The sequence below is a fragment of the Suncus etruscus genome, chromosome 5 (assembly GCF_024139225.1).
Source record: "Suncus etruscus isolate mSunEtr1 chromosome 5, mSunEtr1.pri.cur, whole genome shotgun sequence".
Lineage (NCBI taxonomy): Eukaryota > Metazoa > Chordata > Mammalia > Eulipotyphla > Soricidae > Suncus > Suncus etruscus.
In genome coordinates this window covers 19,838,528-19,854,374 of record NC_064852.1, presented here as the reverse complement: position 1 = coordinate 19,854,374, position 15,847 = coordinate 19,838,528, and the positions used below count along the sequence as shown (strand labels likewise).

General features: G+C 57.4%; 1 protein-coding gene across 7 annotated transcripts in view; it reads left to right on the top strand.

Annotated features, from left to right (window-relative positions):
• Positions 1–15,847, top strand: part of RALGDS (ral guanine nucleotide dissociation stimulator) — a 32,990-nt gene that overhangs the window by 8,700 nt on the left and 8,443 nt on the right. For 2 of the 7 annotated variants that reach the window (XM_049773997.1, XM_049773995.1), the window contains exons 1-2: positions 9,188–9,416; positions 15,164–15,277. In XM_049773997.1, the coding sequence (XP_049629954.1) occupies positions 9,219–9,416; positions 15,164–15,277 (312 nt within the window). In that variant the 5' untranslated portion in view covers positions 9,188–9,218. Of the gene's footprint in view, positions 1–1,636; positions 1,791–9,187; positions 9,417–15,163; positions 15,278–15,847 lie in introns of those variants that run through there. The other 5 variants (XM_049773999.1, XM_049773998.1, XM_049773996.1 and 2 more) reach the window with 5 other exon arrangements.

The window sequence follows — 15,847 nt, the reverse complement described above, 5'->3', positions numbered from 1 at the left end:
TGGCTGTGAACTTGACCTTCCCATCAAGGTACTGTGAAGCTTCAGGCAGGTTGCTTGCCCGTTCTGGGCCCAGACTGCATTTGCACAACAGAGCTCACTATCCCAGGGCTTCTCATTTCCTAGTTCTGTTTCCCCAAGTGGCTGGGGCACTTGCTTCTTCCCTACCAAGAGAGGTGGGCTGAGCTGACTGTGGAGTATTCACCTGCTTCTTATGGGGAGGAGGGGCTTTGCCTGGGAAACCAGCCAGGAGCTGTTCCCTGAGGGTTGGGGGACAACATCAGAGGATTGAAGATGGGAGTTGAAGGTCAGAGGTCAGGGGTCACAGGCCCCCCCATGAACTCTGAGAAAGCACAAAGCCACTTCCCGGAGCGGGGGGTTGGTTCCCAGAAACTGAGGCAGGGGCAGCTGGGGTGCTGTCACCCTACAGTCGGGTAGCAGGAAAGTGGGGTGCAAGGTCCCCGCCTGCTTCCTGAGCAGGATGTCGGCTAGTAAACAGTGGTGACAGGAGTCCCCGCTTCTCTGAGTCATGGCCCTAGCGACAGCCACACATCTTCACTGTTTACAAAAACAGCGGCACCCTGGGCTCTAACCAGGGCCCCACATAAAGGGTGGTCATGTGTGTGGGACCTAGAGCTCCATGTCCAGGTGGGGGCCCAGAGACAACCCCTAACCGTCAGCCCACTGCTATCTGGGTTCCTACTAGTGCTACTAAGAGCCTCCAGCCTTCCCTGGGCCAGGCCCCCCAACCCCTTCACCTCATGGTGCCTACATTTCTGGCCACAGCTGGCCACATCCACCCTGCCCTGTGACTCAAGTCCTTGGTGCTCCCAGAGCTCAGAGCCACTGCCCAGGGGGGAAAGGGGGTGCCCTCCGGGATACAATTCAGAGGGCTGGCATGGGGCCTGGCATGTGTGAGACCCTAAGTCTGACCCCTCACACAGATGCTCCCCAGCACTGAACCCTGAGACCCACACAGCCAGTCTGCTTCTTTCCCTGAGTTTGGGAAAGCCACACCTTCCTGCTTCCCCCCAAAAAAGGAAGAGCCAGTTCTTGGGACCTGGGTCAGACTGAACAGCACTAGAGGCTGGGATGGGAAGGGGCCTTTGCCCACTTTTGCCCACTATGTTCCTGCTTCTACTGGCTCCCTGCTGGCATCTGGAGGTGCTCCACCTAGCCTACCCCAAACTGCCAAGTGCCGTCTAAGGCCAGTTGTCTGCCCCCAGTTTGCAGGGGGAAGCAAACCCTGGGGTCCTAGGGCCAGTGGGTGGATCCAGTCCAACACCTCAGCTGTGTCCCAGTTCTAGGCGGGGGCTGTGTCCCAGAGAAGGGGGTTAAGGGGTCTCTTTGGGCAGGGTTCCTTGGGTGATGCTAGGGAAGGAAAAGCATGGTGAGGTGCTCTGTCAGGATCCTTTTCTCTCCTGGGCTCTTCCCTGTGTCTGTGCTGGGTCTGTGCTGCGGGGGGGGGGGGGGGGGGAGGAGAAGCCAGCCCCAACACCATGAGGCGGGACCCTGGGCTCTTGAGAACTGGCTCCGTGCCTATCACCAGGCTGCCTGCCCTGCCCACATGTCCCCGCACCCCACAAAGCCACCGGAAGAGGATGTGAGGTGCTCAGAGCCACAGGGGATGGGGATTGGGCTGCATATGCCCTGCTTGCTCACAGCCACCCCCGCAGCCACCTGGGGACCCCATGTGCCTGCTGGCCAGCTCCAGGGTCCCTGCCTGGCCCCCCAGGCCTCCAGCCTTTGAAGTCCTGCTCAGCCAACTTGGAGCCTACCAAGTGCCCAGAAAAGTAAGAAACAGAGGCCTTTCCGGGTCCAGCTGGCCTTTCCGGGTCTGAGGACACCCCCAGGCTCTGAACGAAGTCAGGGGAGGTCTCTGGGTCTCAGCAAGGCGGTGGACTCAGGGACCCCAGGTTTCTTGGGACTCGTCTGTCATTTCTGTGTGTCTCTGGTAAAATGAAAGCTTTGGGGTAAGGGGGGCTGGAGACCAGAAAGATTCTCCCCGGCCGTGTGCTTTGGGGTACATTGGAGTATCATTTGTGAGATGAGGGTGAAGTGGGTAGGATGAAAGTTCTGGAGAGAATCTGGGATGAAGTAGCGTCCCTCCCCCCATCCTCCCCCAGCCATGTCCTGCTCTGTCCTCGTGTTTCTCATCCTTGCTGACACTAGGAGCCTCCGGGAACCCTCAATGAAGGCTGGGCACACCGTCCACATGACCGAGCACGTCCCACGGATGTGGCTGACGTGTGTCCCGGCTGAACGGGCATTCCTGGATTGCCCTGTCAGTGGAGCAAATATGACAGCCATGCAGGTGACACCAGGCCTCAGCACTCAGGGCCTAGCACTGGCTGGCCACAGGGACGCGGCACACAGGCAGACCGGCCCGGCTACCACCCGCCATGGCCCGGGATGTCCGGCCCGTGGGGTCCCGTGAGCGCAGGGTCCGGCTGCTCCTTGCCTGCATGTCCGTGGTGACCGCCCGGCGCTGGGCTGGTGCTCGACGTGCCCCCACCCACAGGCCCCCGCCCCTGCCAGCTGCGGCGGCCTCAGCCCCTGAGGTGAGTTCCAGCCCCGTCGGAACTGGTTAAGGGAGTTTGGAGTGAGGCAGGTTTGCAGGTGCTGACATGCCGCCTGCCCCCCCTCCACCTACAGGTGGGGGCTGTGGGCTCTGTGCGCTCTGGCTCTGTCCACGTGGATTCCCTAGGGGGGTCAGGCTGTAGGGGGCTGTTCTGTGCTCATGGCTCTGTCCACAGGGATTTTCCACATAGAGGATAGGGATCAGGTTGGGAGACTGTGCTTAAGGCTCTGTTTACTGATTTCTGTTGTTTTGGGGGCGGGAGTTGTTTTAGTTTGGTTTTAGGTCATACCTGGCAGTGCTCATTGGTTACTTCTGGCTCTGTACTTAGGAATCACTCCTGGCAGGATCAGGGGAACTAAATGGAATACTGGGTATTGAACCCAGTCACCTTGTGGAAGGCAAATGCCCTTCACACTGTACTGTCACTGAGCTCTGATCCCTGGTTTCGGGTCCCCAAGGGGTGCTCAGGGCAGGCAGCACCCCTCAGCTCCATCTATTCGGTTCCCCTTTCAGATATAGGCACGACCCCCAGCTCCAGGCCTGGGAGGTATTTCCAGCCTATATTGCCACCTCTATGCTATCTCTGCTCTCTCCCTAGCCCATTTGTCTCCATCCCTGTCCCGGTCAGTCTCTGTCCTATCTCTGTCCTGTCCCTGTCCTGTTCCTGTCTTGACTCTGTCCATCTTTTTTTTTTTTGGTTTTTAGGGCCACACCCTTTTGATGCTCAGGGGTTACTCCTGGCTAAGCGCTTAGAAATTGCCCCTGGCTTGGGGAGACCATATGGGACACTGGGGGATCAAACTGTGGACCTTTCTTGGCTAGCACTTGCAAGGCAGACAGCTTACCTCTAGCGCCACCTCGACAGCCCCAACTCTGTCCTTCTTTCACAGTCACCCCCCTTTGGGTGGGACCCTGCAATCTGGGAGCAGGAAGGCAGAGTGACCCCTCAGAGGGGCAGGTTGGTCAAGGTGACCTGGTGTCCCCGGACACCCCAAGGTGGGGGGTAGGAGGAGACCCCGCATACAGGGGTTCTAGTGAGGGAGGCCCCACCACCACCATTCCTGGGTCCCATGTGCATCCCACATCCTCACTGCCTGGAGAGACACAGCGTTGAGTTGGCGGGCTTTGGAGACTGTTGCCTGGATTGTCCCTGATACCCTGACTCGGGTCCACCCAGGAGGGCAAAGGGGGACCCGGGGATTCCCAGGACATGTTGTCACGGGGATGGGTCTCGGACAGGTGAGTCAGCGCCATAGGGGTGTGTCCACCTGCCTACACAGGGCTGCCCCAGGATGCAGGTGGGTGGTGTCCTCCTAGGCTCTAAATATAGATCACAGAGACAGATGGACAGACAGACAGGAAGTGAGGTGAAGGCCACTGGAGTCCAGGGAGAGGACCCAGACCGGGGGCTTAACTGCTCCCTCTTGGCTGCCATTCTCCAAGGCCAAGACAGAGAGTTCAGCCCTGGTCACAGGGGCCTGGCAGGGTTAAGATGGAGGGTCCGCCTCAGTGTCTGAGCAGCACTGTGGGCTCACCTTGCTCTGTTCTGGGCATGTGTGTGCTGTACCCTGACTGACTGGTCCTTTGGGTCAACATCTGTGAACAGCTTGTGAGGGGCAGGGGGAGAAGCTGTGTGAATCGACTGGTGTCTGTGAAACTGGTGTCTGGTGTCAGCAGGAAGTGTGTGCATACATGTGTGTGAGTGTATGTGAGTGTATATGTCATTGGGAGTGTAAGTGTATGTATATACGTGTGCATGTGAGTATGAGTGCGTGTGTGTGTGTATGAGTATATCAGTATGTATATATGAATAGTATATGTGTGAAGGTGTGAATATATGTGTGTGTCTCTGTGAATGGGATAGTGTGTGTATTAGTGTGTGTGTGTTTGTGTGAATGAGTAAGTGTGAATGTGTGTGTGTGTGTGACCCAGACCCCTCTGACTGTTGTTGTTCTAGTTGTCTAGAAGGGCAGCAGGAAGAAAGAGAACCCTGAGATTTGGTCTGAGACCCCTTTACCCTAGACTGTGGGCCTGGAACCAGAGCCTAGCCGGAAGGGCTCTGGTCTTGTTACTGCAGACCTGGGCTAATTTCCTGCCACCATGTTTGGTCCCCTGAGCACAGGCAGGTGGGATCCCTGAGCTCATTGCCAGGTGTGACCCCCAAAATAAACATATCAACAGCAGGGAGCTACTCAGGACACTGGGGTGCAGGGCAGGGGTTTAGACAGAGGAAGGGGACAACATTTGATGCACCCATATCCAGAGGAAGCTGGGAGTTTGGATTTTCCTGTGGACCCACCTGACCTTTCATTGTTGGCTCCCAAATCATTTCCAGCCAAGTCAAATATGCGTGTGGGCTGGACCTGGCCTGGCCCCTTGCTGGGGTCAGCCCGCAGTCTGCTTCCTTTGCCCACACTAGGCAGGGCCAGCCTGGTTCTGCTCAGCAGCCCTGCTGATGATCCCCCCTAGGGAAAGGGCTGGGAAATGGGGCAACTGGGCTTGGACAAGACTGGAGAGCCTCACTGAGACCTTCTTCTGAAGAAGCACCTAAGGGCTAGATCTATCTCTTTTCCTATTTGACCTCTGAAGCATAGCCCCAGCCCCTTAGCACAGCCTAGGAGGCTACAGCCCAACCCTAGCAAAACATGTGACCCTGGCCGAGCCTTGCTGTGCCCTCCACTGAGGCTGTGGGGATGGCAGAGAGCAGCCCGTGTCCTCACTTTTGGAATGGAGAGTGGCGGGAAGCGGTGTGGGTCATGCTGAATCTCCCAGCATCCTTAGGCTCACTCTTGCTTGTTTTCCTGGTTTATTTTTTCAGTTTGGTTTTTGGTCTTCACAAGACACTGCTCAGGGTTTATTCCTGATTCTTTCTGCTTTTGTTGTTTCTGGGCCATACCCAGGGGGTGCTCAGGAGGCATTCTGCGCTCAGAAATCATTCCTGGCAGGCTTGGGGGACCATGTGGGATGCTGGGGATCAAACCTAGGTCTGTCTCGGGTTGGTCGCATGCAAGGCAAATGCCCTACCACTGTGATATCACTCAGGTCCCTTATTCCTGATTCTGTGCTAGGAATCACTTACAGTGGAATACCAGGGATCAACCCCATGTCGGCTGCATGCAAGGCAAGTGGCCTCCAAGCTGTTCTAGCTTTCTTCTCTCCCCTTTGATTGTCCTCATGTAGATCAGGGCCACATGCTGTATGGCCTACACACCAGCCAGAGGTGCTTGAATACCCTCTGCATGAGTTAGGATATCCCAGTTAAAGCTGGATTTATGGAAGCCCCAGTCCCAACCATTGACTGCCTACCTGTGGCTCAATGACTCTCACACTTTTGGGGGCCACACTCCGCAGCACTCAGGGTGATTCCTGGTTCTGCATTCAGGAATCACTCCTACCAGGCTCAGAGAACCCTATTGGAAGCTGGAGATCAAACCTGGGTCAGCCACGTGCAAGGCAAACACCTTCCTTGCTATGCTATGGCTCCAATCTGGGGTCCCACATTTTTCACATTGGAGGCCAGAGCAATAGCACAGTGGCAGGGCCTTTCAAGCAGCCAACTTGGGACAGTCCTGGGCATCCCATATGGTCCCCTGAGCCTGTCAGGAGCTATTTCTGAGCACAGAGCCAGGAATAATCCCTGAGCACTGCTGGGTGTGGCCCAAAAAACAAACAAAAAAACCAACTAAAACATTTTTTTTTTACAGTCGTTCCTCTTCTCCCCGCGCCCCAATGTCTCTGCTCAGAACCCTCATGCTCTGGTGTCTGCAGCATCTGAGCCAAGCATTTTCCAATCAGTCTCCCAGTTCTCTAGCTCTGCATCCTCCTGGGTGTACCACGGTTCATAGGTGGTGGGGGAAGAATAGTGTGGGGGTCCTGTACCCGCTGTCAGGCAAGCTTACTCTGTGATGCTTGGGCTTATCCTCCAATCTAGGAAGTTTCCAGGAACCAGGCAGCATGGGCAGTTACTGGGGGGCGGGGGGAGGTTATGCCCCTTTTGCTGCTTCATGAATCCAGTACCCTGCTGTGGAGACGAGGTGAAGAGGATTGGTTATGCAGTGACAAAGAGCTGGAGGGGTACCTCAGACCCGGCATGTCAGCAGACCTGTCCTAGATGAGATACTTGTGTGTGTGCATATGTTTGTTGGTGTGTACTTGTGTCTTATACGCGTGCATTCTCATGTGTACGTGCCTATATGCATGTGTATCTGCCTTGCCGCCCATTCGTGCCTGTGGCATATATGTATACAAGTGCCTGCAAGCTGAGATCCTGGAGCAATGAGCAACCTGTTGCAAGGGGAACCCTGGGGGGGGGGGGGAGAACAGGAAGAGCAGGAAGCTTTGGGCTGTTAGGAAGGCAGATAAAGCCAGAGGGATTTGTAGGGAAAGGGATCTGGCCAGACCTCAACACAGTGCAGGGTCACTTGAGAGGCTGCTGGGGGGATGTTTAATTATGGAAGAGTCTTCCCCCTATTTGCTCTTCCCTCCCCCAGCACCTTCAAGGTCAGGGCAATGGTGCCCTCGGAGGCACACACACCCTCACTTGGCCTCTGGGCCTGTTTCCCTGCAATAAATGAGAGGTAGGGCCATTCTCTAGAGCAATAAAGGGGCTGGGTAGGAGCTGTGAGACCTCTAGCCCGAGGGCAGCGTCCAAGCTAACCCTTGGTTGGCACGTTCAGGATCTGTCTTGGAGCTTCACCACACCCACCTGGCCACCAGGCCTGGAAGCTTTCGGAAGTAGATCCTGGGGTTTTTCCAGGGAAGCTTCTGAATCTTTTGATTCAGACAAACAAACAAACAAGCCACTCCTACATTTATAACATTTGCATGGTTATAAAAATATTTTAGAAGCATCAGAAAATTCCAGGAGTGGCCGGAGTGATAGCACAGCAGTAGGTCGTTTGCCTTGCTTGAGGCTAACCCAGATGGACCCCAGTTCAATTCCTGGCATCCCATAAGTTCCCCCCACCCCAGCCTGCCAGGAGCAATTTTTGAGCACAGAGTCAAGAGTAACCCTTGATAGCCTCCAGGTGTGACCTAAATACCCCCTCCCCAAAGAAAGAAAATTTTAGGAAAAGGATGAAAATGCCTACCAGGGGTCTCAAACTCAATTTACCTGGGGGCCTCAGGAGGCAAAGTAGGGGTGATCCTCAAGTGCAAAGTCAGTAGTAAGCCTTGAACATTGGGGGGTGTGATCCAAACAACTAAAAACAAAACTAAACAAAAAAAGATTCCTCTAGGGCAGGGCCACAAAATGTTTGGAGGGCCGTTTGCGGCCCATAGGCCTCGAGTTTGAAACCCCTGGAAACACTGTCAGAAAGGACCCATGGCTTGGTGGAGCAGGCACCTTTGTTCTGTGCATGGACACACGCCCCTATTCTTTATTGGGGTGTTCTCACTGTGCACCCTGCTCTTTGACTCTGCTGGGGTTTGCTGGAGACAGCCCAGGACCAGGCTGGTATGGTTTGGTTTGGGGGTAGAAGATGGTGGCGTCATCCATGGGAACCCATGCCCACATCTCCATGGCTTCAGTGGGGTGGGATTTACCAAGGCCACGACTGCTTTCTAGCCTGTGTGTTTCCCAGCACTGTTGGCAAGCTTCGCCTGGTATCCAGAAGGAAGGGGCACAGGGGGGCAAGCCACAAAGGAATCTCCTATCTGTGGCCCTCCAGGGTATGCTCACTGGACAGCCCTGCCCTCATGGGCCAGGAACCAGTTTTTGTCTCTTGAGTGTCTGGGTCCCCCTCGTGACCCCAAACTGTTATTTCTTCACTGTCTCAGAGCACTGAAGATTGAAATCAGATGGTACCTACAAAAGGGCGACTACATCAGCTACACCCTACAACCATGATCCCCAACGTTCTGACTTTCATCCAGGGCTCCCTGCTCTGAGCCCTCCTGGGAAAGGCCCTGGGAAAGAACTAACAGCCTGCTTAACTGGCGACCTTAAGCAACAGCGCCCGGGGCTGCAGGGTAGGGAGGGGCTGCACAAGAATCCCGGAGATGACCTGTCTGACCCGCCGCTAGTAGTAGATCACCCCGGCAACCCTAGCACGGGGCACTAGCTCCCACTCGCTTTAAAGGACAGCCGGAGGAAAAAAAAATGACAGCCGGAGGGAGGGCCAGAGAGATAGCCTGGAGGCAGGGCGTTTGCCTGGGGTTCGAATCCCGGCATTCCGTAGGGTCCCCCCGAGCCTGCCAGGACCGATTTCTGAGCGTGGAATCAGGAGGAATCAATAAACCAAACAAACAAAAAATAAAATAAAATAAATGACAGCCAGAGCCCGCAGGGGACCCGTGCGCACCGGGCTGGCGACTCCCGGGCCCCGCCCCCTCGTGGCCCCGCCTTCGGGTTGACAGTAGGACAGAGGCTCCGCCCACCCAGATAGCCACGCCCCTTGCTTTGGTCCTGGTCACGCCCCTGTCCCTGGATTGATTGCGGGGCCGAGGCTCCGCCCCGGCCTGGCCACGCCCCCGGCCTGCCACAGGGCCCAAGCCCCGCCCACCGTCGGCCACGCCCACCACCAGGGCACGCCCCCGGGCTGACACCGCAGGGCCCGGCCGCGAGCCCGCAGTGTCGGCCGCCGCCGCCGCCCCGGCAATCGCGGCCCGGCCGGCCGCCCGCACCGCCGGCAGCCCGCCCATGGTGCAGCGCATGTGGGCCGAGGCGGCCGGGCCTGCGGGTGGCCCCGAGCAGCCGCTGTTCCCGGGCTCCCGGCGGTGCCGCAGCGTGTGGGACGCCGTGCGCTTGGAGGTGGGCGTCCCCGATCCCTGCTGCCCCGTGGTGCTGCACAGCTTCACGCAGCTGGACCCCGACCTGCCGCGCCTGGAGGTGTCACCGGTGAGCCCTGGAGGCTGCGGGGTGGCTCAGCGGGGGCAGGGTCCCTCGCTCGCTCGCTGACAGCTAGTGTGGTGGGAACGGGACCTGGGGTGTGAGTCACCCCAGCTTGATGAGTAAATGTGCTGACACCTGCTTTCGGAGGGATCCCCGAGGATTCCTGGGGTGTGTGGCAAGAGGGGGTTCTCGTTGCCTGGTGCGTGGGGGTGGGAGACTGGAGAGAGTAGGGTGCAGGCTGAACCCCTCTTACACACACACACACACACACACACACACACACACACACACACACACACACACACTGTGCATCCCCAACAGCCAGGCTTAGGAGTAAAGTTCTGGTGCTCAGGAGCATCGAGCCCCTTTGGTGTGTCCCCCATGACTTTATGCCGTGAGGTTTTCTGCTGCTGTGTGTTACTTCAGAGCTATCCATTGGGGTCATTGACCTGGGATAAAGAAGGCTTCATTCCCCCGGCCCAGCATGTTTGGGGTCCACAGGTTCTGGGGTTGGGCAGGTCAGACATACTCCCCAACCCTCCTCCACCCGGAGCTCCACCAGGAGCAGGACCCCCAGGAAGGAATGGGGTGCCTGGCCAAGGCCAGCCAGCTCCAGCTCTCATCTGCCTTTCATTATGTCTGGCAGCAGCTGGGCTTTGTGTTCTGGGAAGGCCCAGCCTGTGGATGAGGGCAGTTTCTCTCACTGCTCTGGCTCGTGTTCTCTCTCTCTCTCTCTCTCTCTCTCTCTCTCTCTCTCTCTCTCTCTCTCTCTCTCTCTCTCTCTCTGTCTCTCTCTCCCTCTGTCTCTTCCTCTCTGTTTCTCTCTCCCTCTTTCTCTCCTCTATCTCTCTGTCTCTCTCTCCCTCTGTCTCTTCCTCTCTGGTTCTCTCTCCCTCTTTCTCTCTTTCTCCTTCCCTCTCTCTTCTCTGTCTCTCTCTCCTCTCTCTCTGTCTCTCCCTCTCTCCCTCTCTCTCTCTCCCTCTCTCTCTCTCTGTGTCTCTCTCTCCCTCTGTCTCTTCCTCTCTGTTTCTCTCTCCCTCTTTCTCTCTCTCTGTCTCTCTCTCCCTCTGTCTCTTCCTCTCTGGTTCTCTCTCCCTCTTTCTCTCTTTCTCCTTCCCTCTCTCTTCTCTGTCTCTCTCTCCTCTCTCTCTGTCTCTCCCTCTTTCTCCTCTCTCTCTCTCTCTCTCTCTGTGTCTCTCTCTCCCTCTGTCTTCCTCTCTGTTTCTCTCTCCCTCTTTCTCTCCTCTATCTCTCTGTCTCTCTCTCCCTCTGTCTCTTCCTCTCTGGTTCTCTCTCCCTCTTTCTCTCTTTCTCCTTCCCTCTCTCTTCTCTGTCTCTCTCTCCTCTCTCTCTGTCTCTCCCTCTCTCCCTCTCTCTCTCTCCCTCTCTCTCTCTCTCTGTGTCTCTCTCTCCCTCTGTCTCTTCCTCTCTGTTTCTCTCTCCCTCTTTCTCTCTCTGTCTCTCTCTCCCTCTGTCTCTTCCTCTCTGGTTCTCTCTCCCTCTTTCTCTCTTTCTCCTTCCCTCTCTCTTCTCTGTCTCTCTCTCCTCTCTCTCTGTCTCTCCCTCTCTCCCTCTCTCTCTCTCTCTCTCTCTCTCTCTGTGTGTCTCTCTCTCCCTCTGTCTCTTCCTCTCTGTTTCTCTCTCCCTCTTTCTCTCCTCTATCTCTCTGTCTCTCTCTCCCTCTGTCTCTTCCTCTCTGGTTCTCTCCCTCTTTCTCTCTTTCTCCTTCCCTCTCTCTTCTCTGTCTCTCTCTCCTCTCTCTCTGTCTCTCTGTCTCTCCCTCTCTCCCTCTCTCCCTCTCTCTCTCTGTCTCTCCCTCTCTCTCTCTCTCTCTCTCTCTCTCTCTCTCTCTCTCTCTCTCTCTCTCTCTCTCTCTCTCCTTTCCATCTGCATCCCTGAGGACTGGGAGAGGCAGACCAGCACACCCCCCCCCACTCCCCCATTCTGAGTCTTGGCCTCCTGCAGCCTCAGCCCCAAGCCCAGACCCCGGGTGTGCTGGGGAAACTGGCCGCAGGAAAGCCGGGTCCTGGCAGGAGCAGAGAGGAGGCCACTGCCGGAAACCAAACACAATGACCATTTCCCAGGGGCCCTGAGGGGGCGGGGCCGCCGCTGTCCCTCCTGGCTGCTTCCTGCTCACTGCCTCTGCCAGAGCCGATCTGGTCCCTGTCTGCTTTGGAAAGCCCCAGAGACTGGCCTCCCCATGACCCCCCGCATCCCACCCTCCGCCCACATGGCCCTGTGCTTCTGGCTCGGGCTTTGCTTTGGGGTTGCTCGCTTGGCCCCTGCTGGCCCGGCTCGGCCTGTGTTATCATCACTCACTCGGGGACTAGCTCAGAGAGGGGAGGCTGGGCCTTAGCTACCCACAGGGCCTGTTCCCAGGGGATGCCTGGAGTGTGAGACTGTCGGGGGTTAGGAAGGGAGAATGCTCTTTTCTGGGTCCTGGGGAGCTTCAGTGGCACAGCTGAGCTGGGGTGGCCCCACGGGCAGCACCTGGGTTTGGGTGGAACCAGCAAGGGCCCATTGATCAGATGAAGCAAGCAAGGAACTGGCAACAACATTAGCTTAGTCTGTGCCCGAAGCTGGGGTGTGGCGGGTTGGGCCATGACCAGCTGTGCACCCGAGGGTGGCTGTGGATGGGTTGGAACAAGAGGGGTGTCTCTGACCCTCACGGAGATGGGAGAAACTGAGGGCCCCAGGGCTCCATGGCTTCTCCTGCCTTCATTCTGAGGACCCAGGAGATGGGGAGCAGGACCTAACTACCTGGCTAGAGGGATGGGGTGCAGGAGCAGGTGAGGGCTCCTGAGAAGAGATCAGAGATCCAGGGGTCCCTAAATGAGCTGGCTGCCGCCTCTGTCTTCTGTAGAGCATCAGACTGTGCCCTCCAATCTTTTTGTTCATTTTAGGGTCTCACCAGGCAGGGCTCAGTGCCTACTTCTGGCTCTGCACTCAGAAATTATTCCTGGAGGTACTTGGAGTAACCTATGGGACTCCACTGTTGAGCATCAGTGCAGACCCCACACCCTGTCTGGTGGGGGCTGCTGGAGTGAATCCCACAAGCATCCGAGCTGCTCTGACCTCATCCCTGGCCCGAGAGGCCTGTCCACGCCACTTAGGACGAGAGTGTCCTGGCCAGGCCACGCAGTCAGAGCTGGGCCCAGGCCCAAGTCCCGGCGGTTAACGTAGGAAGCCCCAGCTCCATCTGCACCACTTCCAAGAATGGTCCAGAGCCCCTAAAAAGAACATTCAGCTCTATGGGGCTGCTGCACCAACTCAGGATTCCCTGGCTTTCTTGCTGAGGAAGGAGGTGGAGGTGTGGGCCTGGCCTAGGGCCGAGCCTGTCACCCCAATGGTCCTGGGCATCCTCGCCCATCTGTGTCTGGTCCTGCTTGCCCAGGGCTGGACTCTGCGGGGTGTCTCAGGCCCAGTCAGGGTTTACATGTGGGCACCAGTGTGGTGAGTTTTGGGGGGGTGTCAGAAAAGTCTTGGGAGTGCTGTGTTTGGGGTAGTGCTGCTACTATCCTGTGTGGTCCCCACACTGACCCCACAAACCAGAAGGTACCTGGGTCCCTCAACTTCAGTTTCTGGAATGCTGGGACCTCAGGCTCCTGGGCGAGTTCTGCCCCCTTGCAGGCTGCCCCAGGCAGTGGCCCGTGGGTTCCAGGAGGCCCCCTGTCCAGTGGCAGAGCTCAGCATGCTCCTATGAAAGTGACAGAACCGCACTTTGGTCAAGAGATGAGCCAGGGCCAGTGAGATAGCACAGCAATAGAGCGTTTACCTTGCACGCGGCCGACCTGGGATGGATCCAGGTTTGATCCCTGGCATCCCATATTGTCCCCTGAGTCTGCCAGGAATGATTTCTGAGCACAGAGCCAGGAGTAACCTCGGAGCATGCCGGGTGTGGCCATAAAACAAAACAAAAAATAAAAGAGAGATGAGTCAGGACTGGACGGACAGAGTCTATCAGTCCCTGGTCCCCAGCTCCCTGCCAGCCCCTGGGTCACCTCAGCTGTGCTTCCTCATTTCCAGATCCTTACTGGGGGGTCCTGGGCTCTTGGAGGCCATTGGACCCAGGGATGAGTTCTGTGGCTCAGTAGACCCCCACCCCAACCTGCAGCTCCTACCCTCTGCCTTGCTGGGCCAGTGTGTGTTTCAGGGCATCTGGAGGGGTGGTGGTACTTCATTCCCCCACCCAACTTGCTTTCCCATGTAAGAAGGCCTTGGGCAGGGAGGGTACATCCATATGCCCAGTGCCTTCCTAGAGGACTTGGACCTCTGCGCTTCAAGGGGTGGGTCAGTCCCTGAGCCCCCATTATGGGACAGTTGGGGGACAAAGCATCCCTCCCATCAGGATGATCCTGGAGTAGACACAAACCACCTACACCACATGAGATAACAAGTGAGCAGCCTGGAGCTTGGGGGTCTGTGGGGAGGGAGTCAGGCCTCAGGACACTGTGTCCCCAGGGACCTGACCCCTCACAGAACAGCGCCTGAGGGTTCCAGGCACCACGCAGCCCCCTTGTACCATCCCCAAGAGCACCTTAGGAGCAGCCAGACACAAACACAAACACCTTGGCCTTAGTCAGATCAGGGGCTACTGTCTGTGAATTCCCACCATTGGCCCATTGGCCCCCCCCCCCATCTCTGCGTGGGTGCTGACGGCCCCTTCTGGCCCATGTGGCTCTGAGCCTCCTGCCCTCCCCCTTGCCTGGCTGGCAGAAGGGGCCCCTTGGGGGTGGGGGCAGGGCTGGGGATCACATGACGGCCAGGCGGGCAGGCCAGCTGCTGGCTGCCAGTGAGGCCCGCTTGCTCTCATTCTCTCTCGTGCGCGCACTCTCTCTCTCTCTCTCTCTCTGTGTTCAGAGCCGCTATTCACGCCAGCTTGGGGGGAGGAGCACAGGGTGGTGTGTCCCGGCGACCTCCCTTGAGACCCCACTGGGACCAGGGGAGGAGTGGACTTGGGGGGGTTCATATCCAGGACCCCCAGCCTGATGGTCCTTTTGGAACCCTTGAGCTAAGCGGTCACCCTAGGTCTGGGTCTGGCACAAGGTGAGATGTGAGCTCCACAGGCCCCACCATCTCCATGGCTGCCTGGTCCCTTGGATATCTGTTAGACATCTTGCGAGGGGGGCTGTGCTCCCTCAGTGCAGGCTCTGCAGAGCCCTGGCCGTGTCCCCACTCACTCCCTGCATTTCTGAGAAAACTGTTGGCTGATTCCCGGGTCAGCTGCAGGGATTTCCATGGCTCCTGCTGTGGGGAGAGGAAGCCACCTTCCGGAGGACACCCCCTTCCCAGAGTCTGGAGTGGCAAAACGCTCTCCCACACTGTAGTCCGCCTGATCCCAGGCACTTTGTCTTGGCCTTCCCTTGGCAGGGCCACAAGGTCCCTGCCCCTTGGGCTGACAGTGCAGTGGCAGCTACTTTCTCACACATGCAGGGGCAGCTACCTGGAACCAGGCCTGGCCTTTGTGCCAGGAGGGGTTGCGGGAAACGGGGGGGGGGGGGGCTTTCCGGGTCAGAACCCCTGGCTGCACCGACACTGGGTACAGGGGAGGCCTTGGGCTGCCTGAGCCACACAGGGACCCCTGTCATATGCAATGACTGAGTCACAGAATCCGATTTGACAGGGTTCCCACTCAATTCTACCTTTGTCTAGGTCCACTTCTCCTGCCTGAAGCTGGGTGGCCAGCAGGCAATGGAAGGGGAAATTTTGGGGAATAGACTCTGACTCCTGGCCTCTGCCCCCCACTGTCTTAGCAGAGTTCGACGCAGGAGATCAGCGAGGAGCTGGTGAATGGGGTCATATACTCCATCTCCGTACGCAGGGTCCAGGCGCACCACGGCACCCCCCGGGGTCAGCGTTGGCTAGGGGTGAGTGTGGCCAGGCACACACTTAAGGGCAGACCCCCTTAAGACCTCCCACCTCAAGACCCTGCATTCCTCTCCCCACCCCCAGACAGGCTTAGCTCACCCTACTATGTCCCAGCTGCATTTGTTCCCATAACTGTAGTTGGGTTTCAAATCAATCCAGAACATTTGTCAGAGGGTCAAGGGGCAGTTCTGGTGGGCACCCCCTCCCCATCTCTGCAGTGACTATCTCCTGTGTCTGGCACCTCCTCACCCCCACATCCTCCATACCTCCCTCAACCCAGCTAGCCAGGAGATGGGGCCTGGCTGGGATGGAACATTCTAGAAGGCAGAGTGCTGCCCACAGTCATCCAGCCAGTTCTTTGCTGCTGTGGGCTGCTTCTCTGTGGTCTTCTCAATCCCCACCATCCCAGCTTCCCATTCTGCTAAGCTGAAGGGTCACACCCCGTGCAGAGAAAGGCTTGTTCCTAGTCTCCCTCAGTTCCCCAAAGGCCCTATGGTAGGTCCTCCCCATACTCCTTGGAGACCCCAGACGGTCTCTGTTCATGTGGGAATGGGTGGGGGGGTCTCTCT